The following is a 25615-nucleotide window of genomic DNA, read 5'->3' on the forward strand; positions in this document are numbered from 1 at the left end:
CCCAAAAGTCACAAAAAGGGGTAGAATGGGGAGTTTGCAGGCTTTTTCAATGGGTGTTCTGACTATACACAATTTCATGTAAGCGTGCAGTACCTTGGAACATAACCCCTGCACAGGTCACTGCCTGTATTTAAAATGTAATTGAACTTAAAGGAATGCAATGTTGTAAATTAAGATTTATAAGCAAAAGTAATAAACTGGTTTGAGAAATATAACTGATTGATCGATAAGAATGATTGTGAGGTGCTTCAAAGCCTATTTAGTTAGCTTGTCAACTATAAAGTTTCAGCATAGCTGATCACAGATAAAAATTACCTTAACAATCTAGTGTTAGGAAATATAGGAAGTTAACATGTGAGAAACCTGCTTAGGAACTGTAGGAAAACTGAAATGCACCGGAAGGTCTGGTACATGTGGGACATCTGTGTGCAAAACGGTGTCCCAATGGGCTAAATATTAACCACTTTTAAATGTCAATCTCTGTAGAAAAACAAATTCTGAATACAGTCAGTGCCTGTAATGCTGGGATAATATATAGGTTAAAAGAATGCTAACATCAACTAGTACATTGCAACAATGAGCATGCTATATATACCTCATTCTAAATAAGTATTTGGTCGTGCCAGTTCTGGACTTCTTGCTATGCCCATGCCACCTCCTTTCTTAAGGTGCTGGGAGTAAAGGGGGAGTGTCTAAGTTTTAGATGGGTTTGGTTACTGAAGAAGCAGGCAAATTTCCTTGGGGCTAGGAATTTGGGCAGGTCTACTGTGACACTGGGTTCTTTGGGGTCTGCAACTGGTAGTGGCAACATGCTTACCCACTGGTGGGTGGAGGGAGTCCTGCCCTTTTTGCAGTGAACATAACAATTTGTGCACCCAGATGCTCCCCCAAGTTGCTGTATGGCTAAAAGAGCGCGGCTAGAAGGGGGCCAGCTATGAGAATAACAGAGGAAGCAGCATTGTTATTTGCATGTCAGGGTCCAGCAAGGAGACCTTATAGAAGGGGACCTGATGAAGAGTGTGTGCAGCAAGTAAGCACATATCCCCAGGTTACACTTTTGGGGCAAGGTAGGTACAGTGCACTTAAGTACTCAGGATGCTGAGTCATAATGTGAGTGGAGTTCATGGGCAGAGCTGGTACAGTTCATTCAATTTCCATGGGAGAACTCTTCATGCAGACTTCAGAGCAGGGCATCTGCTACTTGCAAAGTCATATTCTTTGGGCCATCTCAGGTATTTGCATGTTCCCTGCTTCTTTCTTCCAGGGCTCACATGCTCACTTTGCCCTACTCTGCACATGCAAACCTCATGAGACTCTCAGAGGACACTGCTACCACCGGTCTACATGAAGCTGATCGTTGGATCAGAAGAGGAAAACCCACTTAAAGAATTGAAAAACTGACCCTAAAGAAGGCAAATTGCTGAAAACAGAACCCTGGATGACCGCAACGGAAAGCAGAAGGGTAAGTGATAACAGAAAAGAAGTACAGAAATAAATAGTACTCAGGTGGGTGGGTGAAAAAAGAGAATGGTGGTCAATAGCATCAGAGGCTAGTTATAAATCAATAATGGGGAAAGGTGTCAAATGTCATAGGGAGCACTCACCCTCATGGCATAGCTATCTTAATTTCCCCGGCTTTACCACTGTGTGTGAAATAATTTCCTCTGATTTAGAATGCAAACTCTTGTCTCTTTGTTTTAGCACAGAGCAGAAATCTCCACTTGTCACTGCCACCAGTCTCTGTGATTACTAACTCAGATCAGGCATATCCTGGGTCAATACTTCAGACCAATTCCTATACAGAAAACCAAGATCCTTTTACATGAGATGGAATATAAAGTCAAATGACTGAACCAGCACCACACTTAAAAGTTTTATACCATTAGATACTATTACATCTTCATGATCCCAAATAATCTTTCTGACTGCTTACTGTCCCCACAGAGCTTCAGCATAAAGTAACTGGACAATATAATGCGATCTCCAGCTGTGCTTTTAGTTGGCCAACCAAATGACAAATATAGTGGTTTAGTGTGAAATTCCTTTTGATGGATGAGTTTTGGCAGGTAAGCTGTTCCATTCAATAGGCTTCCTCTCAAAAAACCCACAATGCGTTTAATTTGCAGGGGAATTGTACAGCTCTATTTTTAAAACCGGTGCACATAAAAGTGAATATGGTATCAAGCCCATATTTTCTATGGATGTGTCGTCACAACTGTCAAATAATTTGCAATTAGCAGAAAGGTATGTGATTTTATTTTACCCCCAATATTTTATACATGCCCTGCAGAATGCAAGTTCAAATACATTTTAAAAAGATACTGATGCTTACTTAATATTTGCATCCATAGTTCAGAATCAGTTATGCTAGGATGGTATAGCCTTCAGTTTCAGGAAAGAGCCATGGTGCTTATACATTCACTCAAGCGTGGAAATAGATATGACACCTGATGAACGCCATACCCCATAGTTGCTTTTGACTGGACTTAACCATTCAGGGGTCCTTTACCTTAATTCCATACTACGTAAGTGCTACACTTTCCTACAGTCTCATATTGTGCTTACATACAGCTCAGTATTTATGCATCCACATTTTCCCTTGATCTGTGAGTCAAAGTAACCTAATGAACTAATCTAGAGGCTGAAAATCAACTAAAATTATGGCAGCTGCTATCCTATATACCCCGGGCTCTCACTTTTTCACACAAGCACAATACCACATTAAAATAATGTGGTATAAGTTTATTGAAAGAAGCTTGTGGGAGTTAGATTTTAAGAACTCCTAAAATGTACATGTGTGCTAATAATCTAAAAAGGAGTACCACAGATAATACAGAAAACTGCAGTGCTTTTCTTTCAGAAGACTCAATAATAGTGCCAGGAGAATTGTCAAAAGTGGTATTTCATTCAACTTGTAATTTTAATTAGATAATCCTCACAAGTTATACTATTGCTAGGGAAGTGGCAAAGAAGTCTTAAAAGTTTAGAAATTCATGCCAATAACATCCAAACTTAGGACTGAACTTAACTAACAGTTCCTACTTTTAAAAACATTGGGTGGAATGCAGCTAGTGTCTCAGCAGAAGAAGAAGAAGAAGAAGAGTTTGGATTTGATATCCCGCCTTTCACTCCCCTTCAGGAGTCTCAAAGCGGCTAACAATCTCCTTTAATCTCCTTTAAGCAGAGGCATCCTTTAATGGTTTAATTAAAGCAAGGAACTGCTAGGAGCTCCAAAATGTTCTCTCCAATCTGGAAGAATGGGAATTAAAATGGCAAGTGCAATTCAGTTTAAGTGTAAGGTGATACAAAATTCCTAACTTATATATGCTAATGACATCTGAATTGGTGGCAACTGATCAGGAATGAGACTTTGGAATGAAGTTGCCAAACCAGTGTTCAGTAGTTATGAAAAAGGGTGAATTCCACCTTGGAGATAATTAGGAAAGGGACTGCTAATATCACAGTCTATGGTACAACTACACTTGGAATACTATATACAGTTCACCTCAAAAAAGATATTGTAGAGTTGGAAAGGTTACAGATAGGAGCAACCAAAATGATCAAGGATCTAGAACTACTAACAAAAGGTATAAAGGTGAGTAAATGGGGACATAATAGAAGTATACAGATTTATGTATGATGTGGAGAAAGCGGACAGGGAGAAATACCCTCTCTTTCATAGTATCTAAGGCCATCCAATGAAGGTGAATGTTAGAAGATTCAGGACAGATGAAACAATGCATGCACTTCTTCACACAGCGCACAAGATGCAGTGATGTCTTTTAAATATTAAGCAAATTCATGGAGTATCAACAGCTACTAGCCCTGATGGCTATATACTGCCTCCAGAGGCAGAGGAAACATGCCCTGAATACCTGTTGGTAGGGAGCTTAAGTGGTGAGTCCTACTGCACTCAGGTCATGCTTGCAGGCTTCCCTTGGCATCTCATTGACCACTACAAGAACAGGATGTTGGATCTGATATGCCTCAGGTCTCTTCTATTCTTCTATTTAATCACTATTGGTATTATCAGACTAAGTCACAGTCGGAGTAGAGCTATTGAAAACAACTGACTTTAGTTATGATGAACTTAAATCCATTGATTTCAACAGGTCTATTTTAAGTATGACTTATTCTTATATCCCCTATTTCTCAAAACTTACAAATACACATGGGAAGCAACACCACTTACCATTCCATAAGCAATCCTGAGATCTCAGATCATTTCAGCTCCTCCTTTTCTGGAACTGTTTCCATCCCAGCCAGGTTGGGTTTAAATTTAAGTTTTTTTGTGGGGAGGGGGAACTCTTAAGATGAAGGCGTCTTTCGGTTTGCTTTTTTACCCTCTTTCTCATCCCCCTTCTGTGCTACATTTTTAAGACTGTAAGCCTGAATTTTTTTATTGATCTGTAAGCTCTTTTGGCTGAATATCTGGTTTTAAAGATGCTTTAAATAAGAAATAAATATTAGAGAACAACACTAGGGAGGATGACAACCAGCAGCTATCCAGGCACAAAGCATGGCAAGCATCAGATGTTGACAACACCACCCTCAATGAAGGAATTATGGGAAGTAATGCACAAAGTATTGCCATAAATAAGTTGACTGTAATTTGTTTATTGAGCTAACTACAGTATCTACAGTAGATACTTCTGTAAGATGTTATGGTGCCTACATGCCAAACAAGGTATCTGGTCTGCAAGGTCCTTTGATACCCCAAACTACTATCACACTATCTTTCCATCACCCACCTAGAGATTTATAAACATCACTAGTCAAAGAGTAAATCTACATTTCACCACTCCCCACCCCCATCCCATTGTTGTTACTTTTCAAGGTAAGTGGTGAACTGTAAGCAATAAGAAAAAACTTGGCTTTTATTAACATGCCCACATTTGTTGTAGCCTTTAAAAAAAAACAGCAAAGTGGTACCCAGTCATAAATAAAAATAAAGTCATCTAAAAAAAAAGATTTTAAAATAAACAGAACTAGGCAAGATTCCATACAAAATCAAGGATACATAGCAGTTTTCAGACATCAGTAAACACTCTCAATAAAAATTTAGCCCACCAAGAGAAATCTAACAGAGATGAGGACAGGTATACCTTAGCTGGCAAAGTGTTCCACTACGTGGGCATCACTGTGGAGAAGGTGCAGCCTCATGCCCTTGCAGCACTCACATCTGTAAAAGACAGGGCATGGAGGTGCTTTTAGCACTTGCTATTCATACCAGCAAGTTCCAAGTGTGCATTTTGCTTAAATGGTACAAGCTTATCAAAGCAACAAAATAGGCAACTGTCTTGGCAGCTGTTTTAGAAGCCTGAGCATATGCTTAGTTGGCAGACACTATTTTGCAGGTTATGTTAATCACAGACTTTTGTAATCAAGTACCAACCCCAGTCAGATACTAGCCCACAAAATGTTTAAATATTATCAGATTGCAAACTAATAGAACCATTTGAACATTCTGTGAGCTAGTTTATTCCATTATTGAGAGGTCAGTGGCAAACATTATCTGACTTGAATTGGCCCATCAACAAACTATGAAGCACAAATTAAATTCCTGTATATTTTGTATGTGTAAGACAGGATGGTGATCAAATGGTGAAACTTAAGCTGGACTTCAGCTGCTCTGCAAAACTCCAATCAACTATCTTATTTCAACCATATAGTCTCAGTAGCACTTGGCAAATTCACAGTGCTTGGCAAGTTCAGAGACAGAGCTATGAAATATTCTGTAAGTTTATAACCAAGTCTGTAACTCAGGAAAGTTCATCTGTAAGGCTCGAGAATGTGGACAAGGGGCTTGGAACAGTCAGTGCAACCATTTGCACTCTGGATGATGCTTATGGAGTGCTCTTCGGCCCCATGAAACTTTCAATGTGGAGTTCCTCAGGATTCAATCCCCACCCTTAAGCTACTGAAAACCACTGAGTGGGATTATCCAGAAGTTTGGAGTACATTGTCAGCAATTTGCTGATGACACACAGCTTTACTTCTCCTTTACATCTGTAGGTGCGACTGTGGATGTGCTGGACTGCCTTGATAAGGGACTGGGTGAGAGCCAATTCACTGAAGCTCAATCTAGATAAGACCAAGGCAATGTTAGTGGGTGGTTCCCTAGACCAGATGGAAGCAGTGGACACACCGCTGTCACTTGAGGCTCAGGTGGTCTTAGTGGCACGGAGTGCCTTCCATCAGTTTCAGCTAGTGGCCCAGTGCACCTCTATTTGGACAAGAATGGCCAAACTTCTGTTGTCTATGCTCTGGTAAACTCTAGGTTAGATTACAATGGGCTGCCTTTGTAGGTGAATTGGAAATTTTAGCTGGGGCAGAATTTGGTGGCTAGGTTGTTCACCAGGGTAAGAAGGTTTGAGCATGTTACAACAATCCTGGCCCAACTGCACTGGCTGCCAGTTAGTTTCCCAGCCCATTTCAAAGTGCTGGTTTTTACCTATACAGTCTTACCTCGGGCTGAAGTAGCTTTGGGCTAAGTATTTTCAGGCTGCGTGCTGCGGTGACCCGGAAGTAACAGAGCGTGTTACTTCTGGGTTTTGCCGCTTGTGCAGACGGTCAAAATGATATCACGCGCATGCACAGAAGCGGCAAATTGCGACCTGCGGGTTGCGTCCGCTTCTGGATGTGAACGGGGCTCCGGAACGGATCCCATTTGCATCCAGAGGTACCACTGTAAAGCCTTAAATGGATCAGGACTGCAATACCTCAAAGACCACCCTCTCCCCATATGAACTGGCATGGACCCTGAGATCATCCTCTGATGCCCTTCTTCATGAGCCTCCGCCACGCAAGGTCTGGAGAGTGGCAACACGAGAACAGGCCTTTTCTGTGATGGCTCCCCATTTGTGGAATGCTCTTCCCAGAGAATCTGGCACCTTCAATACATTTCTTTGGACACCGGGCAAAAATGTTTCTCTATAACCAGTCCTTTGGCTGATTAAATGTGTTTGTGGAAGGCAGAGTTATTGGGTTTTTAAAATTATGTATTGTTGTCATTTTGTATTTTTATGTTATGAACCACCATGTGTTCTTCAGATGAAGGGCTGTATACTAATAAAATAAAAACATTAAAATAATATCTCACACTAGTCAGAATTAGCATGTATACCTTTTCTGTGAATAGGCTCACTATTCAACTAACATTAGTTCTGGCATTAAAATCTAGTAATTGAAGATGGAAACATCTGAGCAGGTAACCACATGGAAAAGGTTGCATGGATATTTGATTACTCTCTTATCTAACACTTAGAATGGTACGAAATTACAGTGTATTTCTACAAATGCATAGACACATGTATACTTTTAGAAGGGCTATAAGTACCAGATTCCTTTAAATTCTTACTGAGGCATGTGTTTGATGAAACTTGGATAAAAAACATTTGTTTCTGTTGAAGTAGCAGGTTTCAGTTTATTTAGTGAATGTGGTGGTGAATGTTGAACTATTTTCTTAAACGCAAGTCCCATTCCTGCTGAAAGACATCTAGGATTTCAGGTTTTTGTATGCATACATGATGTTATCACTGTCCTTGATTAAAAAGCATACAAGTTAGAAAGCACTTGGAATAGTGTGGCATAGCTGAATAATCTAACAATAAAAATGCTCTGTAATGAGCTTCTTGATAAGTGGGAATGTCAACCCAATTCAGATTTGTCACTTAATTTCAGGATGCTGGGCCCCAAATTCATTTATCCTCACAGAAACATTTGACACAGGTTGAGAGGAAAAACTTGCCTAAGTTAACTTAAACAAGCTTCATGACTTTGCAGGACTTCAAGCCTTGGAAAACTCACTTTATTCATTTATTACACAATACCAGTCAAAATTATACACATTTCTTTGATCATAATGAACACATCAAAATTATTTGCCCTAAGACTGTGTACTATTGTAGACAACCTTTCAGGCAAAACAGGGACTCTTTCATCACCAAGTGAAAGGGAGGGGCACCAACTGGATTCCAATTCATGGCTTCAACCCAACTAAATCACTGCAAAAATGAAACAACTTCTGTTAGTGCAATGACAGTTCCCTTCCCTTTCATCCAAATACCTCCCAGATCTGCTCTGTGGGGTTCCCTCAGCCTTCTGGAGCAGATTAGAGGGTGTTGTAGGGGGAGGAGAGTGAGAAGTACTGTTGCACTTGTGGAAACCATTTCACCTGCGCAATGATTTAATTGGTTTTTATGACCTATAAAATGTAAGTGATCATATTGCAAAACGGAGTTATTGTGCACCAAAATAAACCAATTCCAATGGAATTTGGGACTGAATTCACTGGATAGTAACAAATATTTATAGACCATCCAATCAATATAATTGTGAAAAAGAATAGGGCACCTGTTCGATCTCAACTAGAAGGGAGTTCTACAAAATTGGCTTTACAATACTGAATGCACAGTTCATGGTGGATAAAAACCATGCATTTGGGGACTCATTGGGCTGAAGTACCTCTAGTTGCACCATGGATCTTAATGGGGGTCCCATCGTTGAAGGGGGAACTGGTAATATAAGATCAAAGCTTACCAAGAAATGGTCTGACCATAACAATGGGGTTATCAGGACACCTTTCTCCATTTCCAGACTCTCACTCCCACCTGCCCTGAATCAAACACAAGATTGAGGGTGTGATCATCTCTGTTTGCCAATGACAAACAGGCAGTCATGGAGGTTATAAAGCCAGCATGGATGTTTAGTCCTCAGAATAACAGTTCTTCAACACCACCTTAGCAAACTCAGTCCAGAAGGGTTAGGGGTACACAAGCAACACTCCCAGTCTGTCTTGATGGCCAAATAGTAGTCTCTCAAAGCCCATTCCAGATCAGGGAGGTTTATTAGCCAGATAAATGAATTATATGGACTATAACAACTCCAACTCGCACATGTGTGTTTATCCGATTCAGCTGGTGCTGTAGAAAGTACATAGGTGAACACACTTTCTTGATATCTAGCCCACATATGTCTCAGAAACGCATCCCAGAATGGCTCCCTCGTGAGTATGGTGTTATTGCGAACTGAACTGGTGTTAAACAGCTTCATTGTCGGAGCAGAAGGCCCAACAACCAAGCTACTAGCAGACAAGAGATAAGGGAAAGATCAGAAAGGGACACAGTCTGTACATGGCTGTGTCCCCTTTTCTGCAAATGGTATGTCTGCTCTCCAGTGTCATAACTTCTTCTGCCTGTAACCAATGAAATCAAGGAAAGCCTACTGACCTCCCCAGGCACATCCCAGAAAACTATCATGACTCTGCTCCATCCACCCTTACAATATTAATTCTCAATATCCAGTTAAACACATACAGGATTACCGTACCAACATAAAAACACTCAACACAATCTCATCCAACCACTACCAGCCCATAATCCCCAAGAATATCTATACAAGCCAACTTTTCATCAATCACTTACTACCACCACCTAGCAGTCAATGCATCAAACCTATTCCTATCCCATTCTATTTCCACAACCGCCACACATACTCTCAAGCCACCCAGCACTCATACTGTAAACAGATCCCAGTTGAATCTTCCACCCTAGCTGAAGAATTCCATTATCAAGCTTTCACCTGGTCATAGGTGTAGGTCCTATCCCAACACTCAGAAGATTTGTATTCCAACTCAGGAATCCTTCAAATGGGCACATGCAGCCACTAAAACCGAAAGAATAGTGCCCTTGCACCTTCCTAAAGCAGAACCCTTGCTTTGGTGTCATACCCTTTAGGGTTGCCTCTGCTGCAGTACCCCACCACTGCAACTCACTGTTTTATGGAAGTGCCGCTTATATCTCCATGGGTCCAATATTCACCACTGCCACCTCTGCTTGGTAGTTCTCTGGCAAGCGTTGCTATTTGGCAGATGGTCTCAATCAAGAAAGCAATGACGGTTATCAGGAGCTAGGGTGGTTAGGTGTTTAAACAAAATTAGGTTACTGAAACAAATCAGTAAGCATATTGGATACAGTTGACCTTTTTATTAAAGTAATTTATTTTCTTGTTTCAAACTAATCTTTACTTGGTAATGGATCTGGACTTTAGTAGCAATCAGCCCAGCCACAGACTCCTTGAGTAACTGTGGGAAATCATTTAGCCTTCTGTAGGTTTGAGAATTAAAAATATTTCTTCTCCACTCCGTCTCAGAATCAGAACATGCTATAAAATCACAGTTTTTATTAATGATAACATTAAAAGGCAACTATCAAGCTATATGTATCTAATTACCATTAAAGTTGCTTGTTTGCTTGCTCGCTTGCTCAAACAACAACAGTATCCTCTCTCAATGGATTGAAATGCATTTTCTATCTGTTTATGGGAAAGTTCTTATACTTCAGTCTATACATATTTCTAATGTTGACACTGAAAAAAATACACGATCCAACTGAACTGGCATTTTCAATAAGCATGCAATGCTGTATCTGCTCTTTAGATGCATGGTTCATAGTTTCTTAAAAGTCCCCTAGAGGAAAGCGATTAAACCTGCATCAACTACACTCTCTTCCAAGCAGCACAATCAGCTTTAACAATATCTGTTTGACTTGACAGAAAAGTTTAGTTCCAGAAAGTTTTTTAAATTGTTTGTACTTAGTAATGTTACTATTACTATGACTAATCTATTCTGAACATGCAAATAATAGTTTTGTGCTAGTTAAGAATACTAAATGATTTGCTGTGTAACCTCAATCAAAAATGTCAGCATTTTAAAGAAAACTTTTAGTATCAAAATATATACAACTATTTAATACCCAAAGCATATTTTAAACAATTATTTACACTCCAAATAATATTTAGAACATAATTTACCAGTTGTAAAGTTAACAACTGACATTTAATATTAAGTATAAAAATATTCCTACTCTTTTAGAACAAAAATGTTTTGTATGATTTTCTATCTATCTACACACACAAACACATATGAATGAGGTTCTCTTGGCTGAACAAATCTTGATTACCAGTACGTAACTAAAATATCTTTAAGAGCCTTATGATAACAGTAGCATAGTATATTCAGGATACGTTATATGCTATCATACAATACATATAACTTTATAACATATAATATATATCTCATATGCTAACATAACAAAACAAGTTTCTTTCACTTCTCAAAATGTAATTGCAGAACATTGCAGCCATCTCTCATTAAGGAAACACACTGAAGAAAGAAACAACTATTCAAGAACATATTTAAATAAGCTTGGACTATCCCTATTGCACTTGTCAAATGGAAAAATACATTTTGTAACACAGTACTTTATTAGTCACTTGACCAGCACTTTGCAAAATTAACATAGTAGCTACAAATAAGTAATTGCTTTTGTAATTAAAATCAGAGATCCATGCTTAAAATCCGCTTAAATGGCAGAAATTCAATGTAACCATAGTAATTTTGAGTTTGATGTTATTGTGGGAGGGACATTATCACAGTATTCAAGATTAAAGATATGTTAAAAATTAATGAATCCAGTTCACCTTGTCAACATATGAATCAGATCTTAGCTTTTATAAAAGTAGTATTTGTCCATAAAAAAGCTGATAACTAATTCCCATTAAACACTTTCTAATCTGATTTCTAGGGATATTCTCCACAAAGCGACACTTTTGGCTCAACAAGTGCAAATAAGATTATAACAGTTTATGGCCAGACACTTTCTCCCCATGCTGAATTTCCTAATTTTTCTTTAAAAGTATATTTTTCTTAATTCTCTTTCTGTTTTCTTGTTAAGTTCTTAATACTTCATTTATTTAATGTAAGATGTATGAATTCCATTTTGAATATTATAGCTTAGTCTTAGAACACATTCAATTTAAAAAGAGCTGAATTAAGAAATTATGCTGTCTTGTAAATAACCTGCTTCATTTTCTTCTTGGAAATTATACCAGTTATTACTATACTCACACATTTTAACATTTAATGGGATATAGATCTGGCAAGAGATATGCATACATATGAAACATTCTGCTACTATGTACATTCTTTAATACAGCAAGTTCAGAGAATATATATTTAAATATACTAAGATAGGTAAAAAAAACCCTGGTTTTATAAACTAACTAATGTTAATATGACTGCATCATCTTTCCTACTTGTTGAATTCAGCTTACATATAAAAAATCCCAGCACTCACATTAACTTTGATAACAATTTTGAAGCAAATTAAAGCACAATCCATAGATTATATGAATTCTAACAATTGTTCTGATCAAAGAACATGGCACTTTCAACTGATATAAACACTTTTTGGAAACTGAATTCTTAGGTATGAGATTCCAAAAGTTATTTTTGCCGAGTCCTAAGACATACTGAAAAATATATATGCAAAGGATAGGTAGCTAGTATATAAGATACCAATCAAACATGTATAAAAACAAACATTAATATTTTAAAGGCTGACTTAGTGCTGGGTAAGACAGTGCACAGAATATTCTAATTGCTACTTATGCAATAGCAAATAAAATCTTTGCAATAGCAAAGAAAAATATTAAAATTTCCAATAAAGAAGCAACATATTCAGTCTACTGATTCTATTCACAAATCCATGACATTTCCAAATCAAGAACTGAACTACAATTATATATATGTTTTCTTCCTAATATATTATCTATTACTGAAATGTTTTGCTTGTTTAATGCAGCAACCATCCATCATGTGTTAGATTTCAAACACATATTGTATGTCAGATCAGTACAAAATATTACGTTGTTCACATATTTGAATTATTTTACATTGTTCTGAAAGGCTTTCTAAATAGTTAGAAATTGGTTAAAGATGGTCAACAGCTCATTTGGACAGCTATTAAATCTTTCTACTAAAACAAATGAATGGTATCTGCAGATATTTGCTTTCAGAAGCATACCATCAACATATATTCAGATTTTCCTTTTAGCACTACAGTATAGTGAACCACAAAAGGGGTTTGAAGACTATACCCCAAAATATAAGTTTCTTATAATCAAAGTAATGTTTCAGTATGCTTTTATGGTATATCATTAAGTGCATAAAATTGTCACTATTAGTGGCAGAGGATTTTACCACTACAAGGTGCTTTTCTAAGAGTACTCCAACTCCATAGCAAACTCTCAACATGAATAAATCAGCTGAATGCAATGAAGTGAGCAACTTGAAATATATGTATTAACAGAGTAAAATTGTGGTGGTGAGTCACCATTTTGACAAAAAAAAGCTTAATAAGAAGATGACAATTAATTACAATTATATTTATATACACCAACATTTAAAACTTACAATGAAAAGCTCAAAAACTACTTTAGACTTCAAAGGTTTTGCTTAAGGCAAGTAGTGTCACAAAGTAGTTTGGCCAATAAGATTCACTCAAGACACCTTGGAATCTGTCTGCAGAATCTATAGTATATAATAATGGATCTACATTATATGAATTATAAGAAATTCAACTAATTTCATAGAACATTGTTTTAACCAATCAACTAAAATTATATGCAAGTGCTCCATAGTTTTAACAAAATAGTTCTCAAAGATAAATACAGCTTTATCAGCATCCATAAATTCAATGTTTCAGGCTATTTTTCTACTAACAGTTACTTTTCTCAGTCTCCTTACTGTTAAATGTATTACTGGAATGAGTATTCAAACTTAAAGGCATTAAATTTGCATATGATGGAGAACTTTCATGACAGAGGAAGAAAGCAAAATTGTAATTTGTGCTTTCATAAAAATGTATTTCTTCCACAATGCTTTTACCATGATACTTAATAATTGTACAGCGGATCTGTATATACATCTAAAGATCCAAATGCAAGTTTTGTACTTCTGTATATCTACAAAATAGCTTTAAAATTTAGATTAGGAAAAGCCACCAGACTTCATGTGTTCTGACTTCTGAGCTTAACAATTCATGCCACAAACTTATTGTTATGGTTAATGCCTGTGATAAAACGTGCATGCTGTATCAAATGTATTTAGGATAAGAACTGACTACAAGCTAAATTTCTGCTTATTATGCTAGGTGCACTTATGAACCTAGTATCTTAACTGGTAGATGAAAATGATCTACAAACACTAGTAATTCATGTGACATTCTTAAACCATATGGCATGCATCAGCCATTTGCCAAGTTTGCTTTCAGATATTTTCTATTTTGATTTAAATGATAACGTTTATGCCAAAAATAGAGTTGTTTTCAATAAAAAATAAATGTGTACACAACTCCATGTTAACAGATCAATGTTCCCCTTATGAGCTGATTATTATTATTATTTATTGAACCTGTATACTGCCCTTCACCCAAAGATCACAGGTGATTCACAACATAAAAATACAAAATGAGAACACAAAATACAATAAGAACAAACCAATAACCCCCTCCCACAGACACATTATTATTACTATACAATTTGTATAAATCCATTCTCTAAGAATAAATGATGCAGTTTAATTTTGGGGACTGTGTCACTGGAAAACAAGGTGCTTTCACCTGAAGCCATAGGATTATCCAGGACAATAGTCCACTACATAATGCAATAAAGGTACAAGACATCTATGATAACAAATGATAAAATCTTATGTACACTGGAGAATCAAGCCCCTCAACACAGTGAGACTTATATAAAACTGAATAGAAACAGGCTACACATTGAGCAGAAAATTGATTTGGTATATAAAGAACAAAAGAAAGTATAACTGAGGGAGTTTCTCTCAAGATTTGGTCCATCTCTTTGAGCAGAATACGTGCTAGCAAGAGTTTAATTTAGATTTAAATCAAGACAGTGAAAGAGCAAATCACTTGAAATGAAAATGTAATTGTGCATAAGAAACACAAGATCTGAGACAATAGATTTCCGAAATACCATTCTACTACCCAGCAGCATTTTAAGCATTTAAGCCAAGTCTTTATAGATAACATTTCTTATCATGGAAGTCACACATTTATAAGTCAAAGATACAGCAACATCTATCATAGATGCTTTCTTGGAATCTGTTTCAATTAACAAAACATTACTGTCCAACAAACAATAAAAGCACAACTATGTAAGATTTAACCTAAAATTAGAATGTATTTCAATAAAACCAAATCTAGAGACATTACACAAATCTGTAATAGCGCAATTTAGAACACTGCATGTATTCTAACCCCTTGAACATTGCAGGTTTGAAATTCAGATCCTTTGAACACTACTTGCAGGTTTGAAATATGAACAGGTTTGTATTTTAAATCAATGGAATGAAACAGAAGATATCCAAACAAGTTGTCAATGTCTGCAAAATGGCTTTAAAATTATACCATAAAGTCCACTATATGTCTTGTGTTCTTCCAGCGACTTGAAAACTAGCAGAACATTATTATAATTTAGGCTATCTCTACACACACCATTCTAAATCCAAGACACAACAATGGAATTAAAATTCAGCCACCATACCAAAATCTTGAGTTGCATCACAGATAATAAATGCTAGGTCCAAACAATATCCACCAATTTCTCCTACAAAAGGGGTAAGCCAATCACTGTTTACACCTCAACAGCCCCCTTGGATTTAATGCAATCCACCAGGATAAGTAGCCACTGGCTTGCCTTCAGAGTTTGATTTATGACTTTACACTTTAACAAATCCAAGCCAACTTTAGCCAGAACTTCTGCATAGGTGAGCACAGCTAGAAGAAAAGAGGAGCTGTCTCTTTAAGATACCATGCTCTGTCCCTGATCCCACGTGGAAACCAACATCAGCAGCACTTTCGCGTTTAGTTCTATGTGATGCAAGTTGAGGCATCATTTTTTAATAAACGTAAGAAAATTGCAGAATACATTCTTCCCCGGAATACAAAATAGGTGAAAAAGCATGCTAAAGTAAGCCCCGGTTCTCCTCCAAAAGTGTGGTCTCACTATGTGTATTTTTCATTTTTTTTTCTACGGCACGTTGCTTCCAATCCATACTACTCTAACAGAAAGCACTTCACAGACAGTGGACACAAACACCGGGATCCTTAGGCAACGAAAAGGTACTCCATAAATCGGAAATATTTGCTCTTTTTGCATTACATATCATAATTGGGTCGGGAGAAAAGCAATGCATAGGTATTACATTTCGCGCCACCTCCCCCCTTTCCCCCCACATGTGCCCCCCCAAACAAACAAAGGGCACGAAAACGAAGGTACAAAGTTGGCAAATGCAGCATTTATCTCCTGTGCAATCGCTCCTCGTTGCCCCAAAGTTGTGCAGCTCGTGCATTCCCACCTCCCACCACCATTCAAGGGAGAAAGGGGATTTTCACGTTCTCGCATTGTCGGGAACGAGCTGTAAAAGAGCTTTTGCCTTTCCAAAGCAGTCATCAACAACAAAAATAGGCATCAGTTTTAACTCCTTGCTCTCTGAGAGCTGAAACCCCGACAGAAGGGGACGCGGGGTTCAACCTGATCTCTTAGGGGAGAAATCGGGGGACGGAGACGATTTGGGGCATTTTTAGGGCTATTTTTTATTTTGTTATATGCCTCGGTTCTCCCTCCATTTTGGTTGTTTATGATACTGACAACAAGCTGTCCCTGCTCTCTCTCCAGATCTCTCCTGCTTCCAGTTAGAGGAACCCCCCCCCACCTCCCCAATACAACCCACCCTCCAAACGCCTTCCCCAAACTCCTCTCTCGTACCCACGCAAGAAGGGAAAGAAAAGCCTCCGCGGCCGGTCCAAGTCAGGCGGGAGGCAATCTAGTCTCTTGATGGGGTGGGGTGGGGGGGAAAGGAGAGAAAAAAACTTTTGTCCAATAAAAAGCGGGAGGAGAAGGGCGCTGCACGCCCCAAAGCGGCTCGGGAGCCCCCTAAAGCTTTGGCCGCGGGGTCCCCGCCGCCCCGTCCCGAGAGTGCAACCCGCCCGCGACATTTCTGCGCAAAATGTGGCCGCTTTGGGGCTACGGCTGAATTTATATTAATTTTCTCTCATTTTTTGGGCACCGCGGGCTCTTAATGTCTTCCGCTCCCTCCTCGCTGCCGCTGCTGCTGCTGCTACTGCTGCTGTCACTGTATTCAAAGCACAAGCTCCGGAGCTCGGGGGGGGGGGGGGGAGAGATAGAGAAGAGAGAGACTCTGAGCGAGGAAAGCGGGGTGGGGGGGCTGGGGGCTTCTCAAAAAAGTTTCTGCAAAACCGCCTCCCCGTTTGTATAACAAGAAACGAGGGGGAAGAAGGAGGGGGGTGCGATCCTCTCAGTGAAAACCTCACTGAAGGAGTTGGGGGGGGGCGGAGGAGAGGAGAAACTCTAAGTCCGAAAGCTGAGGAAAGCGAGGCTTTCTTTCGAGGGGCTGCTCCTGGGGACCCCACGAGAAGCGCGACGCAGCCCAGGAGTGCAGGGGAAGGAGATGGAGCCGCACAAACTTTCCCTCATCGCTGCCGCTCCGCTCTCCCCCCCTTCTCCTCCTCCTCCCCCTTCAGAATTTAAATAACCCTAATATTTCCCTGCTGAACCCCGGCTCCTGACCCCCAAACCCGCAGCAGACTCACCGCGGGAGCCTCAGCATCCCCTCAGCGCCCTCTTCCCGCCTTTTACAGGGTTCTCCGATTTTTCTGTAATTTTTTCCCCATATTTCGGGCTGGACGCGGCGGGCCTGGAAATTGTTTGCTTTCCCCTCTTTCCAGCAGCCATTGTAGTGTATGCGCTGCGGTGCAGCTCAGCCTGCCGCACACGCCGCGCCCACACCGCCAGCCGCCCACACGCGCCGCGGGTTGGACACCTCCCCCTGTCACTCAGCCCTTTGGCCGCACCCTGGAGGCGGCCACTTCGGGGCTCGCGGCTCGCCCCGTTGGTTGGACGGGACGCCGCTCCGGGAAGGGAGAGGAGGAACCGCGCGCGGATTGGCCCGGCGGCGGCGGGCTCTGAGCTGTCTTTCAGAGCGCCTCAGCGAGAGCGATTGGGCGCCGGGCCTGTCAGTTTCGGCAGGGCTGTGGGGCAGTAACGGGGTAGGCTGCGCCGCTTATAAGGTGGCTGCCCAAGCCGCTGACGTCTTTCGAATTGGAAGCGAGTCCCGAGCCCGCGAGTCGGTTTCCCTCACGGCGGGTGAGGTGAGTGTCTCCTCCCGAGGAGCCGCCTGGTCGCCGGGCGCCCGGTCCGGCCTCGCCGTGGCAGCGCCAACCTCCCGCCCGCTCTAAAGGGCAGCGCCAAACTCCCGCCCGCTCCCTCCGGCGCCTGGCTTCGTTGCCGGGCGTGCGAGTTGGGAACGGAGCGCGGCGGCGTCAGGCCCCGCGGCTCCACGCGGAGCAGCCCCCGAGAGCTGTCGCTAGGCTAGAGGCTCGTGGAGGGCGGGCCGCGGCGGCGGCGCTGGCGGCTGCAGGCCCGTGCAAGGCGCCCGTGGGTGCGCCCAGGTGCGCCTCCTGAGGCTGCTCCGCCCATCGCTGCCCTTTCTGTGGCTGGGCCAGGAAGCGCTTCCTTCTCCTTTTTGCCCTCGGTGGCTCCCGACATGGCAGCTGAAGTGGGTGCGCGGGGTATGGGTGTGTAAGAGACACGCGGCATGTTGTAGCTCCCATCCCTTATAGCTAGCTGCTGCTCCAGGGCTCGGGGTGGGTTGGGCGCTGCAGCATCCACACCCTCCAGCCCATCCGCCGGGTGAGACAGGAACTAAACAGATAAGGGTGGGGGGCTTCGACGTCAAATCTAAAGCGGTTTGGCTTCCCCTCCCCGCCCCTTCATTCATTCATTCATTTTTCTTTTTGCACCATTCTTATGTTGCATCGACTCTTTTCTATTCCAACTCTGGCATCTGTAGAGACTGCCTTGAGTTCTACTGTTTCAGTAAATGGTAGGGAAAGCAGCTTTGCTGGGCCTCCCTGAAATCACTTGGTTGGAAAGGGACAGTATGTTAGACTGGAGGGGGGGATCCTCCAGATTGGCAGTCTTCTGTGCATTAAGGTAAAGGTAAAGGGACCCCTGACCATTAGGTCCAGTCACGGACCTCGCTTTGTTGGCCGAGGGAGCCGGCGTACAGCTTCCGGGTCGTGGCCAGCATGACTAAGTCGCTTCTGGTGAAACCAGAGCAGCTCATGCAAACGCCGTGTACCTTCCCACTGGAGTGGTACCTATTTATCTACTTGCACTTTGATGTGCTTTCAAACTGCTAGGTTGACAGGAGCTGGGACCTTCTGATAGGCAAGCCCTAGGCTCTGTGGTTTAACCCACAGCTCCACCGGTAATAGTGCATTAGTGATAGCTTTATTCTGTGATGTTTCTCCAATGCTACTGTATTATTGTTGTCCAGATGGGTTATTATAGTGCAACAACAGCAACCCAAATTATGAATAAATGTTTTAATTGTTAGTGTCTTGGATTTTATTGTGTTAATTCTTCTTCTTAGTGGGTTGTGAAAAGTTCTATTCTGAACAATTTTTTTGTAGGGTAGAGGGCACTGTGAATGAGGTTAAGAATCAAGAGGGTGGTGTCCCAAAAAAATTGGGAACCACTGTTCTAGATGAACATCTAGGCTACTTAAGCTATCAGTACCTTGGGTTGTGTGTGGCCTTTCACTTTCAGGAAACAATCTATTGGTGTTAAAGTGTGGCAAGTTCTTTTCTCCAACCTTCTATATAAGACAAACCTGTCAAAACCACATTGAGTTGTTTTTTTAAATTGACATGGTTTTGTACTTAGCACATTATTTTTAGGCTTTCCCACATCCTTATGAGAGACAGACACCTTCATTGTAATCTAGAAAAACTTGGGATTGTTATCCAACAGTTGAAAAAGTTGCTTGTGAGAGAGAACTAGACAGATAGCATCATTTCGATGCAATGATAAACTAGAGTTTCACACTCCAGGAATGAGCCTTTGCCAGCTTTGGACTTAAGCACACTCCCATCTGTTCTCTTCTCCATTGCAGCCACAAGGAAGAGATCAAAAGCATTTGCTTCCTGTCATAAACTAACCAAGATTTGTCAGTGTGCACTGGAATACACTGGGATTCATTTTAACTTCAAATTGAGGCTTTACAATCCTGGCTTGTTTGGATTTGGATAGAACACAGTTAAAACTAGCTTCAGTTCTTTGTATGGATATAACAATGCACAACAATTGAAAATGAAAGCAAATTCTTCTGAACTGGGTGAGATACAAGTCTGAGGCTCATCAAGGTCTGTTTCCATAGCACTGAATTATGGTTTAGGCCTTTCATCCAAATAAGGGCAGGGTCATGTACCTTGCCCCTTCTGTGGGAAAACTGCAATTTATTGGGATTTGAAACTGGATTTCAAGTGCTAGTTTAAGAGCTGCCTTTTGAGGGATGCAGTTTTCAATTTAGAGGTGTGGTTGGCAGATGTTTTAGCTGAAAAGAGGAACTTACTGAACTTTAGGGAGCTGGTATAGTAGAGGATCCACTCCTCATTCCTAAAGTGTGCCAAGAGGGATAGGACTATATGTAGTGTTTAGCCTCCACAGACAAGGTTATCCAGTTGAGGAAGCTGTTTAATCTTTTGTGATGACTGCACGAAAAAAAAAGCCTTGTGGGTTCCAAAGCTTTCATCTTTACTGATAATACTCTACTAATAATTATAATTAATGACTGCCACCTGAGAGAAGCAAAAAATATTTAGGTGTTTCAAAACAAAAAAGACCTGAGGTGTAGAACAAATGTAAGAACAAATATATGTTGTCAGCACATTAGTATGAATGACTGTGTTAAGAATTTAAATTAAAATGCTTAAGGAATTGTAAGAAGGTAGATTTGTTCCCATATATCTAGACTTGCATGCTTTTAAAAAATGAAACCAAAGCTTAGGTGGTGAACCAGGGTTAGAGAGCACCATTGATGAGAAAGTGGTTTACAAATTTAACAAATATTCAGATTAGCTGGTGAACAATGTATGTATTTTAACCAAAAGTTTGGAATTGTACTCATTAGAATACAAGCCTCCTTGGATGTGTGACTTGGTCTAGTCATACTGGCCAAAAAATTAAATCTAAATTCTCTCTGCGACCGTACTGTTTCTTGGATGCCTTGCAGATGTTAGTAGTATCTTGCCAATATTATTTCTGGTAAGATTATAAAAGTAAGCAGGTTTTTAAAAGTGCTGTTCAGAGTGTTTTATGAAAGTGTATTTAGTTCTCTCATAAAGCATACTGAGTCATGGATTTTTAGATGATGCTGTGATAATGATGGGAAAATCTGAAGTGATGATGTATTGTAAAATATGCTGCTGGCACCTAGAATCTGAAGTATTCTTCCTTTTTTCTAAAACATGATTTCTATTAAATATTTTCCATAATACAAAAAAATAGCAGCTACAAAAGATACAAATAGCACAAATAAAATACAGAGTCCTCTCTTCAAAGTAATTCTTAGCTCTTACCACTCACAGAAGCTCCTCCCAGCTGTTGTCTAGGATCTTTGCTTTCTCCTCCCAGCCTCTCGCCCTGAGAGACCAACATTTTTCTTATTTGAAGTACTCTTCCAGCTCTACTTTGAGGAATCATTTCTAGCCAAACTGAAGCCTATATGTTTCTAATTACAAATATCTACATTCTCTTCAAATAATAGTTCGGTCTTATGTTAGTAATATGTTTGGGGCAGGGGTGAGGAGACTATGACCCACCTGATGTTCCTGCACTACATTTTCAAATTTCACTGGTTTTTGACTGAATGCAGTAAAGAGAAATGTGAAATCTATGAGAAGTAAGAGGAATGAATCTTCTGTTATATCAAAATCTTGCCACCATATTGCCGGAGGGATATGGTTTGCACTCTCCCTGATTACATTTTTTAAGAATTTGAAAGCACTTTACATACATAAGTCCTAAAAGTATTGCTCATTCAGTACAGCATCACAGTCATAATTTTCATAAAGACATGGTTTGTAAAAACTTGTGTTGAGTCACATACCAGCTGCAAGGGGCCACCAAGTAAGGATATCGTTCAGACCATGGCTTTAAGCTGGTTAACTTAACAAACCACAGTTCTAGCACAGTTACAGTTGTTGCTCCATCTCAGAAAGCTGTTAGACCTTGAAGATTGGAATGAATTTATGAATGCTAAGCAGATGGAAAATGAAAGCAGACTGACAGCTTTAAACTATGGTTATGAATCTTAATCCTATAAATTCTAACAATAAAGTAAAAATAGTGGATTTCCTATTGTACATTTGTAAGTGCAAGCCATGGTTAGCACAAAACCTGTGATGACATATCTGCATTGAGCCAGGAGCAGCACTTTAATCTCTAGCCTTACTATTGTTAAATTATAAGAGATTTGCAGAAGTATGAATTGGCTGTGAAACAGTAATTTAAAACATTGATTTAAAACATTAATTCAACTTACTGAAAGACAAAATAATTAATAATGGGCTATTCAGTTCTGCTTTCTAATTTTTCAGTTTCAAACCATGGAAAAATGGGATTTCGCCCCAGTTTGAGAGTACCCTCATGACTCTACATAGAGGTGACTTGGCTGGAACTTGTATTTTCCTGCTCACCTTAGCAACCCATTTAGCTGCTAGCATTGGTCTGCATTAACACATAGGATGGCTTTTGGAAATTTGATCTCTGGATTAAATCTATAGTTTTGGTGGTGGTATATGAAGATAATATTCAAATGTTAAATTTTGGGGTGAGAACCTATGTGCTTCCCCCCACCTGCAAAAAAGTACTGCTGATAATATGCACTGCTCCTTGGAAAATGCCTTAAATCCTAATTAAGAGAAAGCCAGTTTTGCTTTTTAAAACCTCCTCCTTTCTTCTAGGTGTTATCTTTAAAGTACCACCACAAACCAATATCTTTATGCCTAGAAAACTGCAACGTCTTCGAGATCATGACATAAATCCCTGCCTTGTGGTAAGAATGTGAATTGTAGTAAACAGATTCTTTTTGTTAGTATTATTATGTAGTTTGAAGCTTGCAAGTTATTTCAGTTGGCTATACACTATTAGGCATTTTAAAACATTGGAATAGTTTTTGTATTCTTGTAAAGTTCCATAAATAGAACCAACTTGTTGCCATCTGTCAAAAATGCAAATGTACACCAGGATGCCTTCTTAAGTACAAACTAGTACAGAATTGTTTGTCACTATAAATATTTTCCTTTTCATTAATAAGGTATTTAAAATTTGTTATCAAAAATACCAGCCAGCTGGAGAACAAAGGATACATACGTAAAGAATCAAGATTTTTTTTTTTGTTCAAGCCACACAGTCTTGATATTTTTCTGTTTGAGGTACTGATTTCATCTGACAACACTGAATCATTAAATAGTTCACCAGAGAATAGGATTTATTGTATTTAACAAGTACATATGTCCTAATTGTACATTTTTGAGACAAGTCAAAGGGAGAAAGAAAGATAATCACATCTGTGGTCCTTAAAAAACCACACCCCAAACACCTATTAGTCCTAGGAAGGAACATAGTGATCCTTCATCATTCATTGCACATGAGTGAAACAGAGCCATTTTTCTCCTACCCCACATTCTGTACTAACTTTTTTCTTTGTTTTGTACAGCTGTTTTCTACAAACTTTAATGTGAGGGATAGGATCCCATTAAATTATATAATCAGTTAGTTTAAGGCATTCTTAGTATTATATGGTCTGAAATACAGAATGATTTGATTTCTTGTGTGCCTGGTAGGCAGATTGGATGATCCCCTGGGTTAATAAGTTTTGGTGGTTTTTTGGTTTTTTTAAACAACCATCACTCTTGCATTTGCACATTAGTTGAAATGTATTTCTTGGCACAGATTGTTGGGGGTTTTTTCCATTTGGGAAGTAACTTAGAGGCATCCTGACTGCTGTTAATGACCTTCATCTAGATGGCTGAGCACCAATCTATTTGAACTTAAAACTGCAAAGCAGTTGAGAGTCCTTTCTTCATAAGCTTCTCAATTTCAGGGTAATCCTAATGGGCATTTCTCTCTTAGGTACTCAGTGTAGCATAACTTGCTTTCTTCTAAATATGCTTAGGATTGCAGTTTTGAACCAATCTTCTGAGGAAGCAAAATGAGTACCACTTAGTTCGTACATACAGAATTTCAGTTTTGTTGTTCAGCAGCATTTCAACCAGTATGTGTGGCATTTAAAACATGTGGGAAGTTAATATTTGTCCCCTATTGGCTTTTTAAGTGTATCTTGTTTCATATTCAAGGAAGCAGATGCCTCTAGCAAATGTATGGATAAGAATAACTACAATAGAGATGCATGCACCCTGTACTTTTTAAAATACAAGAGCTGCAAAAAGTTTTGGGTAAGTAGGCTAAATCACACTGTAATCAGAATGTTTGTGGTTATCCGTGGTATTTTTTATATCTGAACTTGCAAGATCATGGAAATGGGTTTAGCACTTTAATTAGCCATTGATCCTGGAAAAGCTGGCAATTTTAACGAGGCAAGATATTTTAAACACAATTATGATGGTGATACTCACATAATCCAGTTTCTAGAATTTAGATGCAGACCCCAGTCCCAATAAGAGTACAAGAGTTGCCTTACCCTAGGCCTGCAGGAGCATATGCTTTTGCAGCCAACTTGAGAAATAGATCAAAACTAGATAGCTTTGACTTCATGTGAGACAGTGGACTCACAAAGTAGAGCTAGCCGGATGCTGTTATTCATTACAGCAACAACATTATTTCCATCTTTGCCCAGGTAGTAGCTCCTCAAGCTGACATCCTTGCTAAATCTGCTAGCACATCTCCAGCTCTTCCTTGGTAGTAAACTAAATGCCCATGTATGGCTAAAGAGGGAAAGTTAAGGCACAGTGCTCTCCAGGCAGTTCTAGGAAGTGCAAACAGTCCAGTTCAGATTTGTGCAAGAAATCATTTCAGGACCACGTTCCATTTCCAAACTGCTTGATCGTTGCTAGTGTGGATCATTAACAGTTCACTTGATTGAATTTCACTTTAGATATCTGATACCATTCTCCTTTAACCTGCTTCGCTTTGAATCAGTCTTTGCCATCTTAATGGGCATAGCTATGCAGGAAGTTCACAACTATTTTGAGTTAACATGACTTCTCCAACTTTAGACTCTAATTAAGCGGAATATTTTTAGCAGAGAAAATGCTGCTTTTAAATTAGCAAATACATTGCATTTTATGTGCAAACTGGTTTTGGTAGGTTGTCCCCTTGTACCTTTGTATTGCAGCATAATTCTTGTAACCCAGTGAAACAAGTAGGGGAAAGTTGCCAATATATCAACTTTGAAGACAGCTAGACTTCCAGTTATCTAAATATTTAAAATACTTATTTTGCTAATAATGAAGATAATTTAATTCACTGCCACACTGATTCTCTGTATTTCTAGAATGGGATCGTGATGCAGAGAAGAAAAGATGGAATCAAACCAGATATGCCTACAGCAGAAGAGAGAGAGAAGATCCTGGCATCAATTGGAAGAATACCGTACTGATTGTGCAGTGTTACAGTGGTGTTGTTGCAAGCAAGGCATTCTGGAAAGAATGTTGAAAAACACCTTTAGACTAGGTGGCTATTGTTGCCACCTTCTTAAACACCTTTGTACAATACCCTTCTGAATAATAATTTAGGCTATTGCCTCTATAAGCTGGTTTTTATTGAAACGAATGCAGAAACCTGAAGCCTTGATGACTATCGGAATTAACTTACATGGCATGTAAGAGAAACGTTTAGTAATAAATCAGCCTTTTTAATGATGAAA

General features: G+C 39.7%; 2 protein-coding genes across 27 annotated transcripts in view; one reads left to right on the forward strand and one right to left on the reverse strand.

The window, feature by feature from the left end:
* The window catches only part of PLAG1 (PLAG1 zinc finger), a 34754-nt gene extending 17057 nt beyond the window's left edge, over positions 1–17697 (reverse strand). For 5 of the 25 annotated variants that reach the window (XM_083623011.1, XM_083623015.1, XM_083623016.1 and 2 more), the window contains exon 1: positions 17475–17691. The gene's annotated coding sequence lies outside the window, so the exon portion shown is untranslated. The other 20 variants (XM_083623023.1, XM_083623021.1, XM_083623020.1 and 17 more) reach the window with 16 other exon arrangements.
* Positions 1270–25615, forward strand: CHCHD7 (coiled-coil-helix-coiled-coil-helix domain containing 7). Of its 2 annotated transcripts, XM_083623152.1 has the most exons (6): positions 1270–1462; positions 1945–2066; positions 15930–15983; positions 22692–22783; positions 24087–24185; positions 25244–25615. In XM_083623152.1, the coding sequence occupies exons 4-6, from the start codon at positions 22730–22732 to the stop codon at positions 25346–25348; spliced, it is 258 nt and encodes an 85-aa protein (XP_083479278.1). In that variant the 5' UTR covers positions 1270–1462; positions 1945–2066; positions 15930–15983; positions 22692–22729; the 3' UTR covers positions 25349–25615. The 2 variants fall into 2 exon arrangements, with proteins under 2 accessions (XP_083479278.1, XP_083479277.1); XM_083623151.1 differs by lacking the exons at positions 1270–1462; positions 1945–2066; positions 15930–15983 and adding an exon at positions 17879–18032.

This window comes from Podarcis filfolensis, assembly GCF_964270895.1.
Source record: "Podarcis filfolensis genome assembly, chromosome: 7".
Taxonomy (NCBI): domain Eukaryota; kingdom Metazoa; phylum Chordata; class Lepidosauria; order Squamata; family Lacertidae; genus Podarcis; species Podarcis filfolensis.

What these genes read in the sequence shown, in the direction of transcription:
- CHCHD7 (XM_083623152.1), top strand. Translation starts at nt 22,730, where the DNA reads ATGCCTAGAAAACTGCAACGTCTTCGAGATCATGACATAAATCCCTGC. An exon ending in ACATAAATCCCTGCCTTGTG is followed by an intron (nt 22,784 to 24,086) that starts GTAAGAATGTGA and finishes TTCATATTCAAG; the next exon opens with GAAGCAGATGCCTCTAGCAA. An exon ending in AGAGCTGCAAAAAGTTTTGG is followed by an intron (nt 24,186 to 25,243) that starts GTAAGTAGGCTA and finishes CTGTATTTCTAG; the next exon opens with AATGGGATCGTGATGCAGAG.